General features: G+C 48.0%; 1 protein-coding gene across 1 annotated transcript in view; it reads right to left on the bottom strand.

Moving 5' to 3' along the window:
- The window catches only part of ARID4A (AT-rich interaction domain 4A), an 84450-nt gene that overhangs the window by 17024 nt on the left and 40892 nt on the right, over positions 1 to 26534 (bottom strand). The window contains exons 12-16 of the mRNA XM_054970872.1: positions 20368 to 20440; positions 15134 to 15228; positions 14938 to 15035; positions 13798 to 14026; positions 933 to 1177 (exon numbers count right to left, since the gene is read on the bottom strand). Of these exons, the coding sequence (XP_054826847.1) occupies positions 933 to 1177; positions 13798 to 14026; positions 14938 to 15035; positions 15134 to 15228; positions 20368 to 20440 (740 nt within the window). The remainder of the gene's footprint in view (positions 1 to 932; positions 1178 to 13797; positions 14027 to 14937; positions 15036 to 15133; positions 15229 to 20367; positions 20441 to 26534) is intronic.

Genomic DNA, 26534 nt, shown 5'->3' with positions numbered 1-26534 from the left:
GGCATTCATAAAGGCTACCTCAATGAGGGACAGTAGAAAAGAGCAAGAGTCCAGCAGCACCTATATGACTAACAAAATTTGTGGCAGGGTATGAGCTTTCCTGAGCCGCAGCTCACTTCTTCAGATACCTGTTCTCTACTTACAAATACCTTCAGGTATCTGAAGAAGCGAGCTGTGGCTCAGGAAAGCGCACACCTTGCCACAAATATTGCTAGTTTCATAGGTGCAACTGGACTCTTGCTCTTTTCTACTACTACAGACAGACTAACAGGGCTACCCATCTTGATCTATCTCAATGAGGGACTGTAAGTAATTTGTACAAATTACACTCTGTTCAGGAAACAACAGTGCCTTCCACTGGCACGAGGTGCCTTCCCAAGACCTCTTCTGTCAGAGGCAGGCTCCTTACGTCAGAAGTTGATGTTGCTGGCTCCCCAGCACAGAAGGCTGCCACTCAGTCTGCTAATTTAGGGAATTTAGGCTCTGGATAATGTAAATTAAAACCTCTAGAATTACATTTTCTGTGTCACACGTACACATGAAGCTGCCTTATGCCGAATCGGACCACTGGGTCCTTCAGCGTCCGTATCATCTACTACTTGGACCGGCAGCAGCTCTCAAGGGACCCTTTCTGAATTACCCGCCATCTGATCCTTTTATAGTTCAAGATGCCGGGGGTTGAGCCTGGGATCTGCCACTGAGCCACAGCCCCTCTTCCTCGGAGGAAATGTACGTAGGGCACGGAAGCTGTGCAACGTCCTGAGGCCTTCTGACGCGGCCACCGTGCTCCCAGGCAGCACTCCACAGTCACAAAGGCTACAGTTTTTAAAAGGTAAAAGATTCACATATCAAGGCTGCTAGATTTGGCAGAGCATACTGATGAAAAGCGACTCATAATTGTACAGATAAAAAAACCGAGGGAATGTTCTTGCCTCCTTTCCTCTTCTTCATCCGACTCCCTGTCAGATTCCTCTTCCCTTTTCGCTCTCCTGTCCTTTTGCTTTGGTGTGGCCCTTCTGCTTCCGAGCACCGCCTCGCCTTCCCTCTTCTCTACGTTATTAGACATTTCGTCTACTTCGTTATTCTCCTTGTTGCTGTCTTTTAGTTTGTCCTGCATTTTATCATCTTCGCTTTCCTTTTTCGTGGCGGCGAGATCACGAACAAGCCTCCTCCGTCCCTGCGAGAAGAAACCAACAAAAACAAACACGCTACATGACGTTGAAGGTGCATTGGTGCTTTTTGGGCAGGAGGAACAGGCGATACTGGGGGGGGGGGGAACCTGAAGTTTTCTCGACAAATCAAGAGCTGTTGGGCAACATGCAAGAACACTTTTTCATTGTGGGAAGCTACCAACAGGGCTTTCCTATTAGACATCTAAAAGCATGAAGTCTATTGGGTTGTACTTACCTGAAACCATTGCTCATTGAGTTCTTCTGTGCAGGCACACATTGGGGACTGTGCATGCGCCAAGTCGAGAAAGTTTCAACTGCTTCTACAGAACTCCGTTAGGGGGAGCCTCTTCACCCAGTCATGTAGGGGCTCTTTCCCCCCACTTAAATGAGCACACGACTGCCCAGGAGGTGCGACTCCTCTCCCTTAGTTCTCCTGAACTGCCACCATCTCAAACTGGACCTTGCCAGAGAGTTCACAGCGGGGCAGGAGGGAGGAATGTGTGCCCGCACAGAAGAATTTGATGATTTGATTTCTGGGCAGTCCCCACCTGGAGAGATTAACAAGCTACAAATAATGAGGAGGCAGGGTGAATCTCTGCGAGGTATATTTATTAACATCAATGCAATAATTTGCAGTAATGAAGTTTGAAATTTCTACAGAAACAGTGGATAGGGGTCAAAGAGTGCAGCCTTACAGAGATGATCAAGAAGTATAACCTTATTACTCTCCCTCCTCTTTTTTAAAAAATGTAAACAGAGAATGTAATACAGATCTTGCTACTGCCACGTGCAGTGCTAACATCCACCCCGTAGCGTCTGAAAAAGGTTCTCTGATGACGACGACCCAGTGGCTGCTTTGCAAATGTCTACAACTGTAACACCTCTTATAAAGCCTGAAGAGGATGACTGAGATCTGGTAGAATGAGCCCTTATGTGCAATGGACTCTGGACAGCTGCCTGTTGAGAAGCCAAGTGAAGGGCTGAAACAATCCACCTGGAGACGGTCGGGGCCGAAGCCCTCTTTCTCTCATTTGGGCCTCCAAATCACACAAGTGTGGATCGGTACGGAATCCTTTTGTCTTGTGTAAAAACGCCAACGCTCTTGTAAGGTCTGAAGAGTGAAGTGCCCCTTCTGCTTCAGACTGAGGGTTAGGGAAGAACACCGGCAGAGAATTGTCCTGAGGTAAGTGAAAAGGGGACAGGACCTTTGGTAAAAACCGGAAGCATGGCCTGAGAATCTCCTCGTTTTTGTGAAATTTAAAAAATGGTGGGTCAGCCCTAAGTACTAACAATTCGCTTACCCTTGTTGCTGAAATGATAGCCACGAAAGTGCTCACTCTCAGAGACAGCAACTCCTCTGAGCAAGTAGTTAAAGGTTCGAAGGGTGGCAATGTGAGGCGGGAAAGTACCAGAAAGAGGTACCACTGAGGAGGTACCACTGTTACTAGGGGATAAAGATTAAACATTCCTTTGAGAAATTGGTCCTACCTTTGATGGGAAAACATAGATTTGCCCTCGACCTGCATATGGAAGACAGAGATGATAACAACATTCGATTTATATACCGCCCTTCAGGAGAACTTAACTCTTACTCAGAGTGGTTTCAAAGAGTGTTATTATTATCCTCACGACAATCACCCTGTGAGGTGGACTGACCCAAGGTCACCTAGCTGGCTTCAAGTGGAGGAGTGGGGAATCAAATCCAGTTCTCCAGATTAGAGTTCTGCCGCTCATAACCACGACACCAAACTGGCTGCCAGTTGCACCTTGAGGGAGCCAAGCCATTCAATTTTAAGGCACATAAATAGTCAAAGATAAAGGGTAAATGGCAGTCTGTAGCAGTGACACCTTTACTATGTGCCCACTTTGTAAAACAATTCCGTCTGGAGTTGTAAGACCTCCTGGTTGAAGGTCATCTAGTGCTTAGCAGGACCTGTTATACCTTCACAGAGAAATTCATGGTCTGGGGTGAACGCACCATACTGTTAAGTGCAAGGTGCTGGGGTTCTGATGAAGTAGTGTTCCCCACTGAAGAATGTCTGGTGCTAGGGGAAGCGAGATACATGTCCGTCTGGATAGAGCGAGTACCTCTGGGAACCAAATTTGTCTGGGCCAAAAAGGGGTTAATAAGAATGCAATCTGAGTTGTCCTTTTTGTTTTGCAAATTATTCTGGATAGAAGTGGAATTGGTGGGAAGGTGTGCAGTAGTTGGCCTGCCCATGTGTGTTCGAGTGCGTCCCCAACAGAGAAAGGGGGTTGCTCCCCGCCAAGGAGAAGAATATTGGGGCCTTGGCACTGACAACAGTAGCGAATAGGTCTACTTCTGGAATACCCCACTGAACAAAAATGTGACTCAGATAAACATTGTTCACAGTCCATTCGTGACTGGAACTCAGACCCCTGCTCAGCACATCTGCTCTGGTGTTGTCTGAGCCTGCAATGTGGATGGCACGCATAGAAACGTTGCTGGAAATTGCCCAATTCCAGATGGCTGTAGCCTCTGCACCAAGGGCTAACGAAGCCGTGCCTCGTTGTTTGTTGATATAATACATTGCTGTGGTGTTGTCTGTTTGAATCTGTACTTCCTTGTTTCGAAGCAAAGGTGTGAATGAGACAAGAGCAAAGAGAATGGCTCTGAGTTCCACCACAGTAATGTATAGAGACTTTTCCCTGATAGACCATTCATCTTGTATGGCTATAGAGCCGCAGTGTACACCCCAGCCTTATGACGAAGCATCAGTTGTTAGAGTGATCTGGTGATGTTTCATGCCGAAGGGAACACCTCTGAACAAGTTATCATCACTTCTCCACCACGGTAGGGAGGTCAGTATCTAACCTTGACATTTTAGCACTGATCACCAACCCCAACAAGTATTCACTACTAGTGAGATATCCTTCACTAGCTGAAGTCTAGATGAAGCAGCGATCAGCCAATCATCTAGATATGGAAAAACAGAACACCCCTGAGATCTAAAGTGGGCTACAACAGGTGCCATATACATCCTGTGTGCAGGTGAAAAGCCAAAGGGTATCACCATGTACTGGAACATATTGTTTGGGCATTTAAAGCAGAGGTAATTTCTGTGTTCTTTTCTGATAGATTTTTGACACTTTGAGATAGAAGTTTAAACCCCTGAGATCCAAAACAGAGCGGAGACCACCATCTTTCTTACAGACCAAGAAAAATCTGGAAAAGAAGCCAAATTTGGTATCGGTGTGCTGGACCTCTTGGATGGCACCTTTAGCCAGGAGAGACTGAATTTCTTTTGTCCAATTCCTGCATGGCATAACTTATAGCAGTGACCGGTCACGTACACTCAGGTAATTCTATGAACTCTAACCCACAGCCGTCTTTCACTGTGGCTAAGACCCAAGAGTCAGATGTTACTGGCTTCCATTCAGAGAGACAAGGTGCCGGCCTCTCTGACTATGAACAATTCAGGTTAGAGAGGACAGGGTCCAGTCAGAATTGTTAGGCAGGACCACGTGTGCCCTTGTGTTGTGAAGTAGGCTGTGAGGGCTTCGGTCTGTATGATCCCTGCCTCCTTGATTGTTGCGGAGGGTTGAATGGTTCTGAGGTGCTGCCTGGGTGTTCTGGAATTGGTGATGCGACCTTCCACACTGCTGGTAAGGATAGCGGTGGTGTGGAAAGTACCTGAGCTTATAGGTAATGTTGCTCAGATGGTGTAACGCCCAAGGATTCGGCTGTCTGCCAATTTTTCTCTTCTGGGAGGGAGTCTCATCAGTTCTTGAAGAACAGAGTGATGTTCTCTCAAACTGCAGTTCCTCCACTTTGGTCTTGGTTTCAGGGGGAAGAGCAGCGGACCTGAACCACGAGTGACATCGCATCAATACTGCACCTGCCCATGCCTCTAGCGGAGGTGGCAACAGCGTACCCTCCCTGCATTCATTTGCTCTTTTGAGAATCTTATAGCCCCTGTTTGCAGCAAGGAGCATTTTTTGCCCTCTGGGAGATCAGAGATGTTGGAGGGCAGTTTCTCCCAAAGATACAACCGTAGCCACCCCATAATTGTTTGATAGTTGGCTGTGTAGATCTAGGGCTGAAACAGAATACTGCTGCCTGCCCATGCTATTTAGTTTCCTGCCCTCTGTCGGGTGAGGCAGAAAGAGAATCTGGATGATGGTGTTGCTGCACTTCCCCCGTGACCAGTGAAAAGGGTGGTGGGTGTTTCAGTAGAGATGGCTATGTGGAGTACTTGACCTTACACATGATCTCCTCCTCTGATGTAGCTGGGAGCTCTGCAGGTCTTTCCCAAATATTATTAATCACCTCTTCCAAGCCCTCAAGGATAGGGAAGGCAATAACAGGGAGAATCAGCATAGAGATGACTAAGGAGCTTGTCCTTCATCTTCTAATCTGAAGAGAAAACGTCCAAGTTCAATGCCTTTGCCACCCTAGAGATTTGCTTGGAGAAGATCTGAAGGTCTTCGTATGGGGACCCAGAACTCTGGCCCGCATTATCTCTGGGTGATAGATTTGAGGTGACAGATTTGGATCCCCCCAAAAAGTGGGTGACAGATTTAGATCCAACTTTGAGGCTGCTGCAACCAGTTCCTCTTCGTCATCATAATCATACTGTGACTGCGACTGCAACTGCAACAGATATGGTGGAGGCAACCATCCCCTGCCTGAAGAAGCTGAAGGTCTCAGATCTGAGGAATCATGACCACCCAAGTCCTCTTGGCCATTGACAATGATAGTGTGGTGGAATGCAACAGGCATGTGTAAGATCGATACAGCATGTTGGTGCTGGTGGGCATAGGATAGAGGCATCAGTTCTGATGCTGGATGGAGATCCAATCCATGACTAACACAATTCGTCGGAGCTGGTGAATAGGCCCAAGGAGATTCCACTTGGACTCTAGAAGCTCTTGGATCTGGTAATGGAGTTACCCAAGGGTGTAGGTTGGATCCGCAAATCAATTCACATCTCTAGCCCTCCTCCTCAGGTGATAAGGAGTGCAGCATCCCAGAGTCACGGAGCTTGGTGTCACTTTCAGACAGTGACTTCTCCGGACAATTCAGATGAGGGAAGGGTTCCTAGGTGTAACAAGGACCACATCTTCGACTTCTGTCTCAGTCAGGGGAGACTGGCTCCAATGAGTCTTAGAATGAAAAACAGGGTTAACATACCTGTAACTTATGTTCATCGAGTTCTTCTGTGCTGACACACATGGGACTGCGCAGGCGCAGGCCAGCCGCCGGAGAATTTTCTAGAGCTTCCATGGCTCCGAAGGGGCCGTTTGTCGCGCGCCTCAGCGACCGTTTTCCCGCCCAAACGGTCACGTGATCCTCCAGCGACCAACGGCCCCTTCCCTCAGTTCTCCCTTGCCGCCGCTTGACCAACACACTTCAGCCATAACACCTTAAAAACACCAATTTCCGTTACAGCCATCACATTATTGTGCATTGGAGTTCACAGCGGGGTAGGAGGGAGGGTTGTGTGTCAGCACAGAAGAACTCGATGAACATAAGTTACAGGTATGTTAACCCTGTTTTCATCTTCGTTCTTCTGTGCCTCCACACATGGGAGTGTACCAAGCTTCACACAATAAGGAAGGCGGGGGTGAAGTCCAACACAATTTTATTGAACAAACAAGAACAACAACAAACAGATATGCATATATACATCTATGTAAAAAACTGTGTAAGGACACATAAATACTCAATATTTACATATATACACACCCCCAGGTACATATATACACTTTCACTCAAGGGTACCCAACAGGTACGCCAAGAAAGTCATTCCAAAACTCCCTCAGGAAAAAAGGGAGTGTAAGACAGCCTTGGCCACAGATACATCCTGCTCCGCATTGACATCAACGGCGTAATGCCTGACAAAGGTGTCTGCAGGGGACCATGTGGCTGCTTTACAAATGTTAACCAGGGGCACCCCCCTGAGGAGTGCCGAAGAGGATGCTTGGGACCGCGTGGAGTGGGCTCTGACATGAAGCGGGCAAGCCACCCCTGCCAGGGAATAGGCCTTGCTAATGGCCGTCACAATCCACCTAGACAGGGTCTGTGAGGACGCCCTGTTACCCTTGTCCTTGGCCCCAAAACATACAAACAGGTGAGGACTGGAGCGGAATCCCTTCGTCCTATCCAGGTAATAGGCTAGGGCCCTCTTCAAGTCTAGGGAATGGAGGGCCTTTTCCCCCTTAGAGGAGGGTTGAGGAAAGAATGCAGGCAGTGAGATATCCTGCGAGAGGTGGAAGGCGGACACCACCTTGGGCAGGAACCCGAGGCAGGGACGCAGGACCACCTTGTTGGGATGAAACACAAGAAAGGGAGGGTCAGACCGCAGTGCAGACAGCTCACTGACCCTTCTGGCCGATGTGACGGCCACCAAGAACGCTACCTTGTAGGATAGCATATCCAAGGGGCATGTAGCCATAGGTTCAAATGGAGGCAACATGAGACGTGAGAGCACCAAGGACAGCGACCACTGAGGCACTGGCGCCGACACAGGTGGGTAAAGATTGTACATGCCCTTAAGGAACTGGCGGGATTGTGGGTGAGAAAACACCGTAGCACCCTCAACTCGGGCGTGAGCAGCTGATATCGCTGCCAAGTGTACCTTGAGGGAGGACACCTTCAAGCCCAGGCCACGCAAGTGGCACAAATACTCGAATACAACCCCCAAGGGACTGCTGTCAGGCACCACTCCTCTGGCAAGTGCCCAGAGCTCAAACCTGCGCCACTTGGCCGCATAAGCGCGCCTAGTGGATGGCCGACGGGCATTCAGGAGGACCCTCTGTACCTCGTCAGTAAAGCCTACAGGGGAGGAACGATCCGCCAAGCCGTTAGGTGCAGCTTCCTGGGATCGTGGTGGACTAGGCTCCCGTTTAGGAGAAGGTCTTGCCGAGGGGGCAGACTCACATATGTCCGTTGGGACATCCGCAGGAGCTTCGGGAACCAAACCTGCCGTGGCCAGAAGGGGGCCACCAGGATGCAGTCCGTCCCGTCCTCCTCTATCTTGCACAGGACCCTGGGAATCAAGGGGAACGGAGGAAACATGTAGTGCAAGCCCTGCGTCCACGTAAACTGGAAGGCATCCCCAATAGAGAGGGGGTCGCTCCCTGCCCTGGAACAGAACGTGTGGGCCTTGGTGGTCGCCGCAGTGGCGAACACGTCTATCACCGGATGACCCCACATCTGGAAGATCGGCCCAACGCACTCTACGTTCAGTTCCCACTCGTGGTCCAGCAAAGGGACCCTGCTGAGGGCATCTGCCCGGGCATTGTCTGACCCAGCCACGTGTATAGCACGGAGCGACACGCCGTTCTTGATAGCCCACTGCCAAGTGAGTGTGGCTTCCCGGCACAGGGCCATGGACACTGTGCCCCCCTGCTGATTCACGTAGTACATGGCAGTCGTGTTGTCCGTCTGCACCAAGACCTGACGACTTCTCAGCAGTGCTGTAAGAGACACAAGTGCGAAACGAATGGCCCTTAGTTCAAGCACATTGATATGGAGGGTCTTTTCCCTGTCAGACCAGACATCTTGCACAGACACATCACCACAGTAAGCCCCCCATCCCAACAGAGAGGCATCAGTGGTAACCGTGATGTCATGGTGTTGATACCCAAAAGGGGTCCCTCTAAACAAGTTGTCATCAGACAGCCACCAGTCCAAGGAGGAGAGGATGACCCTCGGGATAGAGAATTTGAGGGACGGAGGGTGCAGCAGAGCATCGTACCTCCGCACAAACCAGTTCTGGAGAGGGCGCATACGCAGCCTAGCGAAAGGCACCACAGAGGTGGCCGCTGCCATATGCCCTAGTAAGCACTGGATAGTGCGCACAGACTGGAATCGGTTCCTTTTAAACATGGACACTAGACCCCTTAGGGACCAAGCCCTCTCCAAGGGGAGCAGGGCCTTACCCTCCACAGAGTCTAACAGTGCACCAATGTAGGACACCTTGCAGTTGGGCACCAGCTTGGATTTCTCCAAGTTCACCAGGAGCCCCAGGCGTTGGCAAGTGCTAAGTACCAAGGCAATGTCCTGCACCAGCCTAGACTCCGATTCAGCCACGATGAGCCAGTCATCGAGGTACGGAAAGATGGTACAGCCTTCTTCCCGTAGGAAGGAAACCACAGGGGCCACACATTTAGTGAACACTCGTGGGGCAGTGGACAGGCCAAAGGGGAGCACCTTATACCGGAAAACCCTTTGCCGGTAAACAAAGCTCAGGTATTTCCTGTGCTCCTTCCGTATGCCCACGTGAAAGTATGCGTCTTTTAAGTCAAGAACCGCAAACCAATCTCCCTGTTTCAGCAAGGCGATCACAGCCGCCAACGTAACCATTTTGAATTTGGTCACCTTGAGGAAGGCATTAAGGCCCCTCAGATCTAAAATGGGACGTAAGCCCCCATCCTTCTTAGGGACCAGGAAGAACCTAGAGAAGAAACCCTTTACAGAGTCCTCATAGGGCAATTCTTCCACAGCACCCTTGGCCAAGAGCGACACGATCTCCGCATCCAGCTCGGCCATAGTGTTATTAACAGCTGTCAGGGGTGAACTGCATCTAGGCAGCTCAACGAATTCCAGCCCGTATCCCAGTTCAACAATAGTTAAGACCCATGAGTCAGATGTTATTGACTCCCACTCAGAGAGGAGTGGACTCAGTCTGTCCGAAAAGTCCGGGGATACGGCTGGCGTGACCCGTCAGTACTGCCTCCCGGCGCCCTGCTGATCTTTCTGCTGGGCCGGTAGCTGCGCCGGACGAGGCTTGAAGGGCCGACGCCTCCTCTGCTGTTGTGCGGGAGGGTAAGGCCGCTGCTGGTAGGCAGGATACTGTTGGTAGCCCGGCCGCTGATGTTGGTATCTGCCCTGGTAGTGGTAAGGGCCGGACCGGGGAGCGTACCGTGGCCTGGAGGAGGGCTTGTCCGCTGGAGCCAGACCCAAGGACCGCGCCGTCTGCCTGTCCTCTTTTTTCTTTTTCAGGGTCTCGTCGGTCGATTTGGAGAACAGCGAGTCCCCTTCAAAGGGCATGCTCTCCACCCTGGAACGCACCTCCTGGGACAGGGCCGTAGACCGCAACCAGGAGTGGCGCCTGAGGACCACCGCCGAAGCCATTCCCCGAGCAGCAGTGTCGGCAGCGTGGCTCCCGGCATTCATTTGCTGTTTAGACAGCCGGACAGCCTCTGTCTGCAACAGGGAGACGACAGCCTTCTGCTCAGGTGGAAGGTCTCGAGTGTAGGATGCCAACTTCTCCCAGAGGTACAATTGGTACCCTGCCATGATGGTCTGGTAGTTGGCGATCCTCAGACCCAGCGAAGCGACGATGTACTGGCGCCTGCCCATGGCATCCAGCTTCTTGCCCTCTTTATCGGCAGGCACCGAGGAGTGACCCGACCGTCGGGGGTTGAATTCCTCCGTGACCAAGGAGGAAGGTGGAGGGTGTTTCACCAGTGCCGGCCAGGTACCCTGCTTGATCTTGTAGAGCTGCTCAATCCTCTTGGATGTTGGAGGCTGATCACAGGGCACCTGCCATACCTTCTCCACGATTTCCTCAATACCCTCGAGCATTGGAAACCCAACGTACGCCGGATTATCCCCGTAAATACGTTTGAGGAGCTTGTCCTTGGTCTTCGGGGCTGCTGAAGAGATGTCCATCTCGAGAGCCTTGGCCATCCTTGCCATCTGGTCGGCGTAGATGCGGAGGTCCTCGAATGGGGAGTCCGCAGATGGCACTAGCTCCTCAGCTGGCGATGGTTCGGACCAGGACTCCGACTGGTAGCCGCCAAAGCTCTCCACATCCTCCTCATCGGAACCGAGCTGGGATTCCGGAACCTGGAGCGGAGGGGGAGCCCACGCCGACCTCGATGTCGAAGGCCTCGGTTCCGACACGGAGAAGCCCGCAGGTGCCCCCTCCCATTGGCAACGGTATGGCGAGGGGAGGTAGGAAGCCTGTCGATGCCGGGACGCAGTGGACCGGACTGATCGGACACTGTCCCCGGAACCATGCCGCTCACGACCGACCGGAGGTGGAGACGGACGGACAGGCGACGGACGGCTCCGACGAGGAGACGGGCTCGGTTCCAGCCTCGGCGACCGAAGGGGAAGCGATGGTCGGCTCCGACGGCGCGGGCTCGGCTCCGGCCCCGACGAGAATTCCGCGGGCACCGTCTCGAAGGCCATCGGATCCGGCACTGGCACGGAGATGTCTTCTGGCTCCGGGGAGCCCAGATGAGGGGAAGGCGTGTGAGGAAGCACGATGACCTCCTCCTGAGGAGCGGGACGCGGCGACCGGTGATGCTTGGTCTTCTTCTTCTTCTTCGCTGGTTCCGAAGAAGACCTCGGAACCGACGCGCTCCTCGCCTTCGAAGGGGACCTCGGCTTCGACCTCTTCGCCTTGATCGGGATCGAACCGGTCGTCGGTTCCGACCGGGGACTCGGTACCAGGACCCTCGGTTCCGAAGCTGGTCTCGGATCCGACCTGGTAGAAGACGCGCTACGGGGCGGCCGCACCGGTCCCTGCGCTGGAGAGGCCGCTCTCGACGCCGAGGTACTTGGGGGACGCGGTTTCGACCCCGACCTCGCGGAGGCCACTGAGCCAGCTCTGGAATGCCGTTCGGCAGAGGGGCTAGGGCCGGCCTTGGACGGACGTAACGGGGTTCCCTCCGACATGACCTTCTGCCACAGCGAGGAATTAAGCCGGGCCTTGCGATCCTGCCGGGCCTTGCTGGTGAAACCCTGGCAGATCCTACAGGCCGAGACATTGTGGGTCTCCCCCAAGCAAAAAAGGCACAAATCATGGCCATCGGATTTGGCCATTTTAGTGTGGCATTTTAGGCAATGCTTGAAGAGAGCCGTAGAGGCCATCTTCAGGGGCACACGAAAGAAGGGTCAAAAACAGTCCGAGTCAAATTACCGAGTCCACGTCAAAGTCCAAAGCGAGATCCAAAGAATAGTCGAGGTCACGAAGTCCGAAGTCAAAAGCCAAGCAATCAGTTAGAGTAAAGTACGAAGCACAAAAGCACAGAGCAACGAAGCTCACGTTCTCTCCAAGCGGCGGCAAGAAGAGAACTGAGGGAAGGGGCCGTTGGTCGCTGGAGGATCACGTGACCGTTTGGGCGGGGAAAACGGTCGCTGAGGCGCGCGACAAACGGCCCCTTCGGAGCCATGGAAGCTCTAGAAAATTCTCCGGCGGCTGGCCTGCGCCTGCGCAGTCCCATGTGCGGAGGCACAGAAGAACGAAGATGAACGTATGTTTTGTCTTCTTTAATCTTTAGGTGGTGGTTCGAAGGAATGCCTCAGATCCGAGACAGAGGCCTCAGAGAGCATGACTTTCTCCCCACCGGATCCAACCTCAACACCATGGACCTGGCTCTGGACGGGTGATCCTTAGCAGCAGATGACTTCGCTGCCTGTGGATCTGGACCCAATGGACACTCCTTCACGGCAGATGCCTTAGCAGCTGGAGTACCAGAGCCTGAAAGTACTTTCTTGCGCAATGTGGCCTTTAAATGGAGCACCCTCTCATTTCTGGCCTTGAGAGTGAATTGTTGGCAGAACTTACAGGCCGCTACATTATGGCCCTCACCCAGGCAGAGTAAGCAGAGTTCATGCTTGTTAGTATATGTCATCTTGGTGCTACATTTAGTGCATTTTTGAAGAGAGTCCTCTGAGACATTTTGAGGGGGGAGACAGAAAGACAGAGATGAGTCAAACAAACCAGGTCGAAACTGTTCAAAGATAAACCAGCCAGATCAGAATCGCAAGAGTAATCAAAGACAGTCTGAATCAATCCGATAGCCATGAAGTCAAATGAGGAAAGAGGGGGGGGGGGACACAGGAGCTCACAAGCAAAGTTCTTCTCCTTGTGGCAGCTAAGAGAGAACTGAGGGGAAGGGGGTCACTCCTCCTGGGTAGTCACGTGCTCATTTAGGCGGGAAAACGAGCCACTACATAAGTGGGAGAAGCGGCCCCCTAATGGAGCTCTATAGAAACGATAGAAACTTTCTCCGGTTGGCAGGCCTGCACGTGTGCAGTCCCCAGTGTGGTACTGCACAGAAGAACGACAATGAAAGTGAAGCCACAATGGATGCACAGGGTGATACTGGGAGTGACATAAGAAAGGGAATAGACTGCCACCCGTCTGCAGAACGAACAGGGAGGCAACACACACACACACACACACACACACACACACACACACACACACACACAGAGACAGACAGACAGACAGACAGACCCTTTCCCTGAGAAACTCAGTATAACACCTTTGATGGGATAGGCAAGATTAACGAAGTGAGGCTAGGCTTTTTTTCAGTTGGGTATAGCTTCATGGGAAAAAATAAGTTTTGAGGAGGGGACTTGGAGGGAAAGGGGACTCCCCAGGTGCACTGGGAGGGAGTTCTAGCCATAAGGGGAAGCATAGGAGAATGAGCTCATGCTGGGTGGAGCAGAGAAGATGAAACGGCACTTCAGGACACAGGCACGTGTAAGGAGAAAAGGACGGACAGACAAGCTTGGTCAAGCTCACAGAGGGCTACGAAGATAGGCACTGGAGGAAGCAGAGGATGGGGAGCCAGGACTTTACAGTCTGAATTACAGGTTGTGAACGATTCTGGCAGCAGAGAGATAAACACTTACCCGAGGAGACCTCTGCTCAATTTCTTCTTTTTCACTATCACTGCTGCACTCATTTTCTTCTGCCTCGTTCTCAACTTCTGCGGGGGACATCTCGGGCTCTTCTTTCACACTCTCCTCCATTGGCTCTTCTGTTTTTTGTACTACTTCTATTACTTTGGGGTCATTGTGGTGGATCGTCCTGAACTGAATGTTGGCAGAGCGGCAGTACTCCTCGAAACCATAAAGATACCTAGGGAGGTTTTAAAAAGGTTATTTACCGTGCTGCCCTCCCCCAAACCTCTTTCCATCTTCTTGATATCTGCTATCCTGGGAAGCTGCCTTCTCCCAAGTTAATCCAATAGTACTTCTTGCTCAGGACTGTATCCTTTGATTGGCAGAAGCAGCCCAGGGTCTCAGGCAGAGAAAAGGTCTTTCCTGACACCTGGTACTCAATGCCAGGGCTTGAACCTGGGACCTTCTGTGTACAAAACCAGGGGCCTCTCCTCCAAAAGGCAGGTGCTCGTGCTCAACAGAATTCTCCATAAAAAGAGAACATAAATTTCAGCTTACAAACTGATAACTAAAAAGGAGCTTGCAGTCAGCTCCTTTAATGATTTTTACTATAGCAAGAATGAATCACCTCCAAGCCACCAGGCACTGAAACTTCCATATATCAGAGAGAAGTTGGTGCCTCTTCCCACCACCCTTTAAGTTGGCTGATGTGCCATAAATAGCTACGTATATAACTTGTGTGAAGTTTTTTTTGCTAGACTGTGTTCCGTGTTCAAATTTGTGAAGGATCAGACTTCTCCCTCCTATTTTTTCTGCTGTCAAGTTGTAGCCGACTAACAGCAACCCCATTGTTTTTTTTTTTTAAAGACAAAAGGTGGTTTATCACTGCCTGCTTCTGCATAGCGACCCTGGTCTTCCTTAGTGGTCTCCCATCCAAGTACTAACTAGGGCGGACCCTGCTTATCTTCTGCGATCTGACAAGATCCGGCTAGCTCAGGCCACCGTACCTCCTAAACCCCTCTGTGTATTGGGAGGAGGGCTGCTGAGAGCCCACCCTGACCTAATTTCATGCATGCAGAAACCTTTGCTCCCTATTTGCCTCTTGAGCCAAGCACTCAAATGCAGCTGGAATACAAGGAGAGCACTTACTTTCTATAAGCAGTTTTTACATTGTAGGAAGCGGCGGAATTCAAAATAGGAATGCCAAGGTCCATATAAATTTGCTTCCATACAGCGCCACTCTCGATCTGGGAAAGATAAGTTCTAGAGGTTAACATACAAATACGTATTTTTAAAATCTTTTTTTTTTTTTAAAAAATCCAGCTTCCGGAAGTGTCACACTTACATTGTCACATCCGCCCTGCTGAAACACAAGTCTAAAAAGTTTGAAGAGATTAAGATCCTTGTAGCCCAGAACAGGTGGTTTATTGATAGGAGTACCTAATGCAAGAGGGGACACAAAGAGAAGCGTTATTATACAAGCGTCTCGCTTTCACTTTGCAGCACACATTTGACAAAAGCACATCCCAGCAGCGTTGTGCACAGCCAGTCGCCTAGTCCAGTTAAGATTCCCTCCAGGCGACGAAGCAGGGGAATGTTACTGAAGCTGGTTTCAGGCCACAAATGGTTAACTCAGATGTCTATGAGTCAGCACAGCAGAGAAAGCCTAATAACCATTTTAGACCTATTTCTATAGCAGCATCACGCATAAAAGCTTTCAACTGCTTCAGTTGCAAGATACACCCTTACTCAGAATTTCTATGGGATGGATCTTGTACATCCGTTCCATTAAAGGTGCTGCTTTCCCTAAGTCCCTGGATCTTTCTACTGATGCCAAAGCCTCCTTGTGCACCATGAGAAGGCTTCTTGCACTGCAGGAAAGCACCAGATGTAGCCACAGGACCCCAGCCAGTAGCTGTTGCTTCCTCTGAAGAAACAGACCTGCTCAGAGGTCCAGCTGTGCCAGTTAAGCGATCTCTTGAAAAATAATGAGCATACTAATCCCTCTGGCCTGCCTTCTCAGGGGTGTGGAGCAGATACATCCAACACCAATCTATTCCCATAGATCCAGAGGAGTTAGCCGTGTCAGTCAGCAGTAGCAAAATAGCAAAGAGTCCAGCAGCACCATTAAGACTAACCAACTTCTTTGTAGCATAAGCTTTCGAGAGCCACAGCTCTCTACCTCTGATGCATGTGACGAAGAGAGCTGTGGCTCTCGAAAGCTTATGCTACAATAAAGTTGGTTAGTCTTAAAGGTGCTACTGGACACTTTTAATGTATTTCCAGTTTGACAAATCTTTTTTTGCATTCAAATGTGTTTAAAAACAAGGGAACAGCACTATTAAAAAACAGCAACAAAAAAATAAAATAAGCATTTTAGTTCCACGTGCGCGTTTGTGTCTATGAAGTTGCTCCCATAAGATCAGCCAGCTCCAAAGGCGCTTTAAGGCAAACTGCAGGAATCGGGTGCCAGCTGACACTTCGTGGAAATTCTTAAGATTTAATGAAACCCAAAAGCAAAAGGGACAGAATTCTGACATTTACCAGTAAACACTAAAGCCAACAATGCTTCCAGAAAACGCCCAGGTGTCACCCTCATTTCCATCATTAAGAAGTGAACGCTCTTAACTGAAACAAGAAGCTGCCTGGAAATGGACCTTCCTAGGCAGTTGCTCATCCCCCCCCCCCCCCGGCTATAACAGTTTTAATGGTTTAGGCACATATGGCACAACAGCTATTCATCATGCACTATTATGCGCTGGATTGAAAACCGGTGCTTCGCCTACTTGTAGGTCCCTACCCACCAAATCACAGCACAAAGAGCAGCTCTGCAGGATTAAACTAAAGTTCCACCTAATCCTGCATACTGCCTCCAACAGCAGCTGGAAGCCCATAAATGGGACGTGAATCTTCTCTTGGGGTGTCAGCCTCCTTAGGATTCACTACCCCAGGACAGCTGTTGACACTTTAGTCCCAAAGAACTAGAACAAAAACGAACGCCAGCTAGAAACCCCTAGTCACCCACAGCAATGACGTTTGCCTGAGAATTTATTAAGGCATTATAAAAAAAGGCAGGTTCTACTGATTTAGTGGTGTGCAGATTTTCTTCATCGACTTGGTAAAGAGTATGCAACTTTCAGACCACTGAAAACAGTATTTTGTGCTCTTCAGAAACATTATTTCTTCCCTTGAGGACATCCAAGGACCCTAGAGGCCTTTAAAACCTTCCAGAGAATCACTCTCTGATCTTGGACAGCTGCCCAACAGTAAATCTGTGAGATAAGAGGTTTGGCTATAACATACTTTAGAAGTATTTGGGTATTTGGGTGTTTCTTAGGGGCGGGGAGTGGTTGCCACTCTGCCTGGAACCCCAGGTTACTGCAGAGACTGAATGGAGTCTCACTAACATCTGGCCACTGAAGTCTAAAATTAAGATAATGGAAGCACCTTTGTTATTTTATTTAACAGAAAAGGGGCACAGTCACAAGAACTTCCCGTTTGTTACAGACAGACTACAAATTGGGTGGGGGGATTATAACTAGATCTTGTTTAATCTTTATAAATTGGTGCTTACTATAGCACTTCTATATGGAATCGGGTTCTTTAAGAGGGTTGTGTGGTTGACCAGTGAGTAACAGGTGGGGATTACAACGGGAGCACCGCGAGTCCACACTTCATTCTCGCCCTTCTGTTTGGAAATAGGCGCACAGGTCTTTAAAAAGAGATGTATAAAAGTCCTAAAGTTGTGAGAAGCAGCTCACTTCCTCAGCTGCTCCGGGAAGCCTTGCTATTCAGCTTGCCAGACTCCTGTTTTTTGTGGGAATAAGATGCCTCGTTAGGATAAATCTGGCGCTTGAGAAGGGATAAAATGAAATGCCCCACTTTTATTATCGTAATAGAGAACTATCCTGTTTGAAAGCACGTTTGGAAATCTTCAGCTGCGATACAAACGGAAGAAACCTGGAATGAGTGTGGTGGGAGAAGCCGCTGAAGGAACGGAGTGTCTGGGTTTGGAACGCCGTTTGGAGGCAGAGATTTCCTGTGACAGCTGAGCAAGTCCGAGGTTCCTCTCAATTTAAGTTGAACATTCAAAGCTGCTTATACTGAATCAGTTCATCAGTCCATCAAGATCAGCACTGCCTACTCAGACTGGCTGTGGATCTCTACAGTCTCTAGCAAAGGCTTTTCACATCTCCCACTTACCTACCTGGTTTTTTAAAACTGGAAACACTGGGTGTCATGTAAGCCATTGTTGGCTTACATGTCATCCATGCCATTGTTGTGTTCTGCATCTTACAGTGCATTTTAAACTCATACTGATATTAATGCCAAAGTTAAATACTGTATTTTATGCATTTTATATAAGTCACCCGAGGATGTCTAGACTGCTAATACTAATTTCCAGAGGAGCCCGTGGCCTCTTTGTTATCTCTAAGAAATATGTGCTTTCACTTCTGAGCGTCCTTGGGCCAAAGCTGCAGCTGTGTACTGAAATGTATCTTTTCACAGGAGGGAATGATTCCACTCTATACTTTGTCTAGACTAAACTACTTTGTTCCCATGTAACACTTTGGGTTTTCGCGCCTGAATGCAAAGGACGGGAAAACATCCTCTATATCAGGAGTCCTATTGTTTGAATAATCACTTCTGCCAACTTCTATCTATGAGTGCATACCTGAACTGAATAGATCTCTAAATAAAGTTTCTTCAACCAATGCACCTGCCTGCTTGCTGTGAGGGGCTTGGGGATTGGACTGCCACCCTAGGACTGCCACTGGGAATTGAACCTGGGACCTTCTGCAAGCCAAACACATGCTTTGTCATTGAGCTACAGCCCCTCCGCAATGAGGTTTGGTATTGTGTCTGGGTATCAGTAATTGATATTGAATATTACATATACAGTTACTCAGAAACCCTCTGGACTCCCCGAAGGAAAATGTCTTCAGAGGGTCACATCATTGTACTCTTGTGACAATTTGCATGTGTTCATCTGCATACAAGTTCTAATGGTTCTGTAGCTTACTGGACTTACAATTTAACTTTGTATTTAAAAAGACGGCCGTATTATACTTTTTGGCCATACTAAATTAGCACAGTTGTGCTTTGTAGCACTTCTGTTTCTACCAAATGGGAGGCACTGACAGGCTTTAGCAACCTTGGTCTCTTTTTAAGTTTTGTAGCCAGTCTGTCTGGAATTTCAGGCTGCAGTTGAGATGCAGCCTCGCTGATGTTATAGGCATAGATTCACATATTCCCACACAAAATTTATACCTGCTGTAATGAACGTAAGGCCGCCCCTTGCTGTAGCCATGCCCGTTGCCTTCTCCTGCACCGCAGCATTGTCGGCGCCGCCTTTGCTTGGGCAGAGATCTGGTTGTGGGGCACACTGATAGAGTGCAATGTTTCATCGGCGCGCCAGGAGGATTCTATGCTTCCCCCCCCCCATGTTCTTCTGGGTACTTGTCAAGATCCCAATACGAAAGCAAAAACCCACTGAAATGATGTGGCCCCCCTCATACCTAAGAAAGTATTTCCTTCCATACTCGCTATGGTATGTCGTGCCATAGATAACTTTTCATTTGCCATGTAGTCCTGTCCTGCAATCCTAGCACCTTGAGTCTCAGTGAGAAAGGCAAGCTAGAAATTAAATCAATAATCATCAAGCTGAATTATTTATAAGACTGTTTTACTTCCTTTACATCCCAGCCTTCTCCCCAATGGGAACTCAAAGGGGCGTCCATCATGCTCCTCTCATTTTTATTCTCGCAACAACCCTGTAAGGTAGGTAAGGTTGACAGCCTACGACTGGCCCAAGGTCCACCCAGCAAGCTTCCATGGCAGAGTGACACTCTAACTGCAACACCATGCTTGTTCTCCAATATACAATTGTATTCTTATACTGGATAAGTTCTGAAGCAGGGGAAGAGCTGAAAGATGTTGATGTACCAAAAAACACAATCAGTGGCGGGGGGGGGGGGGGATGACGGTTATCCTTGGAAACACGCTCAGAGCGAGCCAACCCCGAGACACTGCCCGCATCACAGGGGTTTGCCTTGGACGCAGCCGCTGGTTGTGTAGGTCTAGGAAGTGACGGCACACCTATTGCCTCCTCTCCTGCACTGCAGTGCTGTCAGCACCTCCTTTGTTTGGACGGAGATCTGACCATTTGACTTGGCATCCAGGGCCAGGCAAACTGCAGGTTGCCTATCCCTGTCTAGAAGAGGATGACAAAAACAAACATTCAGCAGCGGTTAATATTGCCCTGCGCAATGCAAACCTCTGCACGTTTACTCAGAACATCAGAGCCTCTGCTGGTGTCGGTCTGCAGTAGAACCGCAGGATTTGAGTCCAGAGGCACCTTAGAGACCCACAACATTTCCAGGGTGTAAGCTTTCAAGAACCAGAGCTCCCTGCTTCAGATGGGAGAGAAGAGAGCTCTGACTTTCAAGAGCCTACACCCTGAAAATCCTGTGGGTCTCTAAGGTGTCACTGGGCTCAAACCCTACTGCATTCAACGGGACTAATTCTTAGAACACTGCACAAAGGACTGTGGGCGTGGAGGGTTCAAAGCAACGTTACCTCTGTCTTCCATAAACTTGTAAAGCTGCTGGAGGAAGTTGTCCCTCTCTTCAGGATCGGGCTCTTCTTCAGGCTGTCAAAAGCAAAAAAAAGGGGTTTATATGAGTGTTTGCCTTAATAGCCGGTCATCAGCATTTTATCTGAACAGCACAGTCCAATCAAATTTTGACCTGTTTAAAAACAAAGGCTAACTAGTCAAGAGGGAATTTATTCACCAAAAGACACATTTGATCTATAAGGCCACTCCCATCTCACAAACACAAGCTTGCAACAACACATCGAAGGAACAGAATAACCTGAATGTAGACATCCCATAAAAATTCACTAGGACTCCAGATCACACAAACACAAGTCAGTTTTCATGTTGCTGGAACCCTAAAAGCAGCACCCCAAGAGACCTCTGCACCGAGAACAGAGTTATTGTCATGAAGCAGAGAACAGCTCCAGTTGGGTGTTCCACTCCTGAAGTTTTTAGTAAAGGAAGGATTAGCCACATCTGTTCAATTCTCTTAGACAAAGAGAGAGCTTCAAGGAACCTTAAGTAAAAAATCACAATGCAATCCTTGCTAGGCAGTGAACTTAATTCAGAAGGATGTACTTCTGAGTATGTGTGTTCAGGAATGCTTTGCTAGTACTAAAGAGGGGTTTAAAGCAAGACGTCATCTCTCAGATTCAAACCACAGCATCTCCATCCCAAAGGACGTCAAGGTGAGGAAGATCTCTGCTTGACCCACTGGAGTCCAGAGTAGATGCTATGGGGCTAGACGGAACAAAGGCCCAACTGCTCATAAAGGCAGTAGACCATGCTCCAATATTCTGCTTTGCTAATTCAGTTAAGTCCCCTTTTTTCCTGACCAAAGCCTAAGAGGATGAAATGAAGGCAGAACAACAATAAAGCAAGATCGGTGTCCAATCGCATCTTAAAAACCAGCTAGATCAAATCTTTCTCCAAGTGAAAGTAAGAAGAAGGGACCTTACTGCCCCTCTCTTCTTTCTCCAGGCCCCACCCTTTGGAGTCCAAAAAGCTGCTCTTCGTAGACCAAGAAAAATCTTAGGAACAGCATGGGACGCCACGGTAGGTTACAGCGACTAGAAGCAAACTGAGAAAACTGCCTCCACTCACCCTTTGCAAAGAAGTCTGTGCAGGGGGCGGTTTCCACCCCCTCACGCAGCCCTCCATTGTATCCCATACTCTTCAAGGGTCCCACCCCCAACCTTCAGGAGTTACTTTGCAAGGAACTTAAAGAGAGAAGCAGGGTGTGGCAAAGATCTCACCTGCGAGTTCCACTTGAATCGTAGAAGTTTGGATCCCAACCCCTTAACGGCAGAGTTAAATTTTAAAATGCCATGGCTGGGGCTCTCCTTGCAGGAGCCTATCTGATGTGTCTTTTAATATTCTATCACAGCACCGGAGACGCAAGGACAAACTGCTCCGCTGTAAGATTATGCATAGGTGTGTGGTGTGGCTGCTGGCTGCTTATGCTTCTTACAAATGCGAATACATTTCAGCGGGACGTGTCATCCCCGCAGGTTGCTTGTGATCAGAGGCTGGATTCTGGGGGGAGCTGCAGTTCCTGGGATAATCTAACGAGTTGCATAAATGACTCCTTCCGACAAGGTGCCTTCATAGCGACATGCCCACAGGAAAAACAGACCCCAGAGAGCCCAACCTGCAGTAGGAATGACAAAAATATTTGGGGGAAGCAGTTTTTTTGAGGGGCAAGGGTTTTATCATCCACAACCCAGACATCCTGCAGATTATGATTTTTTAAGAAAAATATTAAATAGAAAAAGCATTCTGTTAAAAAGACAGCCCCCGCTGAAATGTTAGTAATAACCTCGGGCTTTCCTTAATTGCTGAAAGCACTTCACAGCCTGAATTGAAAATAAATTTCTTCCCCCTAGATTGACACTCATGCTTACTGGGGGTGGGGGGGGTGACATTCAGAGGGTTAGTGTTGTAATTCTTCAACTGTTTCTGGAAAAGGAAGAAAAGATAGCAAAGCAAATGTTTAGAGCACGGAATCTGGCTTGGCCTTGTCTTTCTCAAGCATGTTTTAATAGTGTCAGGTTCAGTCTTTTGATTATGAGACCTCATTTGCTTATGAGCTTTGCACCACCCTTCACAATTTTACAGAGGATTACAATAAAATGACCAAGTGCTACGCATTAAGTAACATAGGGCAGAAATGGTGAGGACAGTTATTAGGTCAAGGAAGTCCCCGTGACACCACTGTCAACAGTAATTCTTCTAAACGTGTTGACTTGTTACAGGAAGCAGAGGGCCCACATGTGCGTCCTTTCGGTTATCTGACCGATTGCGCCTGGAACAAATTTGGCCAGAACAGGAGGCTGCAGCTTGGTTCCAAATGACATGCTTTGCATGCTCAAGGACCCGGGTTCAAACCTTAGCATCTCTGGGGAGCTCTGAGAGAACGCACCAGTCTCACATCTCTTCATGGGACAAAGTCGGTCAAACACCATCAGAGCTTGGATTCAACACTCCTTGGTATGGAGCAAGTTTTCACAGTTTTTTTCTCCTTACTTACTCTTACACCAAGAGTCGGACCGTGATGAGGAACTACACCAGGCGTTCCCAGTATGACTTCTGCAGACTTGGGAGAGGGGGAGGGGGGAACGTGTCTAGCCGTCTACACATACGCACTATCAGCAGGGCCTTCCAAAGGGCAGCCTCTGCCAAAAGGTAGCTATTTACTGATTTACTTACTTTATTTATAGCCCGCCTTTCTCACTCATACTCAAGGGGGAAATCACAAAATATAAAAAACAATGCAATCAGACAGCATAAGACATGGACAATGCAATAATTACAAAACTAGAAAACAATGCAAAGAAAAATGGTACATGGTAGAGAATGTCTGTGTGTTTGTAAGGGGGGGGCAAGATTATCCCATCCCATAAGCAGTATTTGGCTTGCAGCGATTAGGATCCAGGACATATCTTCCTTTGATTTAAATCTATGCATTTTAATTTCATATACCTGTTTCTACATGCAATTAAATTACCATTTTCCTTAACATGACAGAGGTTCACACACAAAAAAAATGGCTACTGCTCTTCCTAACCAAAACTTTCCCTTGCACCTTTTAAATTCATGTTAAACAAGTCAGCATGGGCACAAGGTTCTTCCTACTTAAATAATTTCTTCTGATGTAATTGTTCGCCACCGCAGATCTGGGCCTCTGAGGTTTCAGTCTTTTAAAACGCCATTTCAAAGTGCTTCTTTTGTTTCCAAACTAAGGTGCGTTAACGAGCATGACGAGTAGTCAAATAATAACTTCTAAACAGCTGATAAAGCAAGTACAGTATCTGATACAGGATTCATCCAATGCCCATAGAAGGGATCAGCATCACTTGTTCAGGCCTGTGAACACTATTCCATGTTATAGCTGCCATCTAAGGGCACTGACAGCCAAAGGGACCATCATGGGACTGAATGACAATCTTAATTTTTGCTTCCATTTTAAGCATTACAAGGGTTTTAAGCAGTAAAAGAGAAAGCCATTATCCTTTTGAAAAAGAATGAGCAGGAGCCTTAGCCCTTAACATGCACAAATTATAGATAACCCAACCCCATTCTTTATTGCCCTAAGGGTTGAACAAGTCTGTATTTAGAAAAACGTACAAGTCCATATGATCTGTGCAAAAGAATTTATAATAGCTGTGCAAGCATCAAGGTGTTAGAACATGCTGGAAAGGTCGCCATCCGGTTCTTGCATTCGAAGACAGCCAGGAGGACACAAATGTTTTGCTGCATTGCTTGATCAACTACAAAATTACTGAAGAGGATCTAAGAAAAACAAAAATACTGTATGCAGCTCACAAAAAAAATATGCATGTTACCTTCTAGCAAGGACAAAAGAGTCAACTGGATACAACAATTATACCGCAGTAGCTACAGACTGTCTACTGTCAGTCACGGAGGCTTGGAATATTCGGTCAAAAAGAGATGGAGCTCCCATATTTAAATATGCAAGGTTTTAAAGAAGTTTCAAGCTGTCACTCCTGCTCACTTTTACTGATTTTTGTATGTTCTTAACCTGCACCGACGTGCAGCTTTCAGTTAACAATTTGATTTCCCAAGGCCACCAAAGAGAAATACGATGAAAGAACAGCAAAAGCTACCAATCATTTGCCAGAATCCCATGTTTCCACTCCAAAGATTTTAATTCAGGGTTCCATCAGATTCCCCCCCTGCTTGTAGGATGTGCTAGGAACGCCAAGCCCTTGCCACTTAAGATTCCGTATGTTAATTTAGGTAAGCTATCCCACAAATCACTGTGTCCAATGAAACGGGGGGGGGGGGAATTATTTTGGTTTGCAAAAACTGCAGTGCTTTTTCCTGAGAAACAAAGCCTTTTTAAATAGATACTCTGAACCTCCTGGGGCACAAAGAATGGAAAATATGGTCCCAGTTTCGATGAAAGAATTAGGGGACCTGTGGGTGAAGTAGAGCTGTAGGAAAAATTGAGGAAGCTGCTATTCACAGAGTTGCATGGAGATGTGGCTAACATTTTGAGGACAAGGACTCAGATTTGACAAATCAGACGCTTGCCTCTGGGAAAGGCATGCAGTTAGGATAAGCAATATCAACAGGAAAATTAACAAATTTTCAAAACTGGTGAAATTCAAATGTGAAACTAGTTAAAATTCAAGATTAAGCACACACTACTGGGGGGTAACTGCAAAGAAACCTCATTTGAATAGTACCAGGAACGCATTATTGTACTGGTGCAAGGCACACAAACTGAAGTTTAGAGAGAGAACTGCAAACCTAGTCATCCAGTTTGTACAACCAGTTTTTGCAAGTCACTTCACTACTGACAACGGACAAAATTCCACTTTGATATCGGTGCTTCTGAAGAAGCAAGTCACAGTTGAGTTGTTGGACAATTCAAGGGACCTATACAGACTTAAATCAACCTGATTCAAATCAATATTCACAATGTTTATCAAATTTATATTGAGGAGGGGAAGGAAAGGGGTCGAGAATGGTGCAATGAAAAAGGGTGAGTTCTGGGCTAAAATTGCTGCATAGAACCCTGGAAGCCAACAGCCTAATCTAGCTCACAGAAGGTATAATAAGGTAGAAATTGATACCTTGAAAAGTGTTTAAGAGGGAAGGGTGCATCCCAAGCGCAAACCTGCAAGAACTCCTAGTACATGAGTTCTATACATTCCAGCAGAATGCGTAAGAACCTCATACAAGGTCCACTGAAACAAATGAAGGGATGTTTAAGTGTTGGAACTAAGCCGCTATCTGCAAGTAAACTCAGCATTCTTCAAGGGGCTACTGCACAGCTGAAACATACAATAAAATTACCAAATGGTCCAATTTCTGCATAAAAGGAAGTTTAGGATTATTTTCCATCTTTACTGGAAAAGGAGGACTTCTGCCCACCTTCTTTTTTCAAACATAAAAATGTGAAAGATGCTCTGTGTCACAAAGCAGACAGAGAAGCCACATGAAGAACATATACTTACTGGCTGACTTTGTCTGAATTTCACTCCTGACAAATGACTGAATACTTTCCTCAGAAAGAAGATTTGGGAGAGGGGAAGGGGGGGGGGAAGAGAAGGAGACAGCACATGCAAGAGGGACTAGCCTATGTCTGACAATTTAAAAATGTTAGTTTAGCTTAATGATTCAGTGTGACAGCTTTTCTGCTGACAGCATGAAAGCCAGACCCAGTGCTGCCCCAGCTAGCTTCATCTTTGAATACTCTTCACCTTTCCTTTGGTGGGGGAAAAAATCTCTCCCATCACATGAAACAATAGATTCTACAGATTCTACAGATCTCTCTTACGGTCATCTCTCCTTCTTGTGTACTTTATTCTTCATGCTTTTCCCAACAGTTTATTTCCTTCTATTTAGGCCTGAAAAAAAACTCCATTAACTCCACAGGAATGCTTTTTTTAAAAAAAAAAAACACAAAGCTTCCCCCCTCCTTCATCTTTTGTTTGAACGACAGAAGCTCTTTGGAGCACGCCTGTATGGAATAAAACACGATCCCGAGTCAAAAGGGGCTGTCCTTGAGAGTCACTTACCTGAGAAGCAGGATATTTACAAATGCTAAAGAGGAGGGGAAAAAAGGAGGCAGCGCAGTCTGCAACAGTTCACACCCTGCAAAATGTGGCCTATTCAC

Source organism: Eublepharis macularius, chromosome 2 (genome assembly GCF_028583425.1).
Source record: "Eublepharis macularius isolate TG4126 chromosome 2, MPM_Emac_v1.0, whole genome shotgun sequence".
Classification (NCBI taxonomy): domain Eukaryota; kingdom Metazoa; phylum Chordata; class Lepidosauria; order Squamata; family Eublepharidae; genus Eublepharis; species Eublepharis macularius.
The sequence above is the reverse complement of the archived record's forward strand: the minus strand, read 5'-3'. Positions and strand labels throughout refer to the sequence as shown.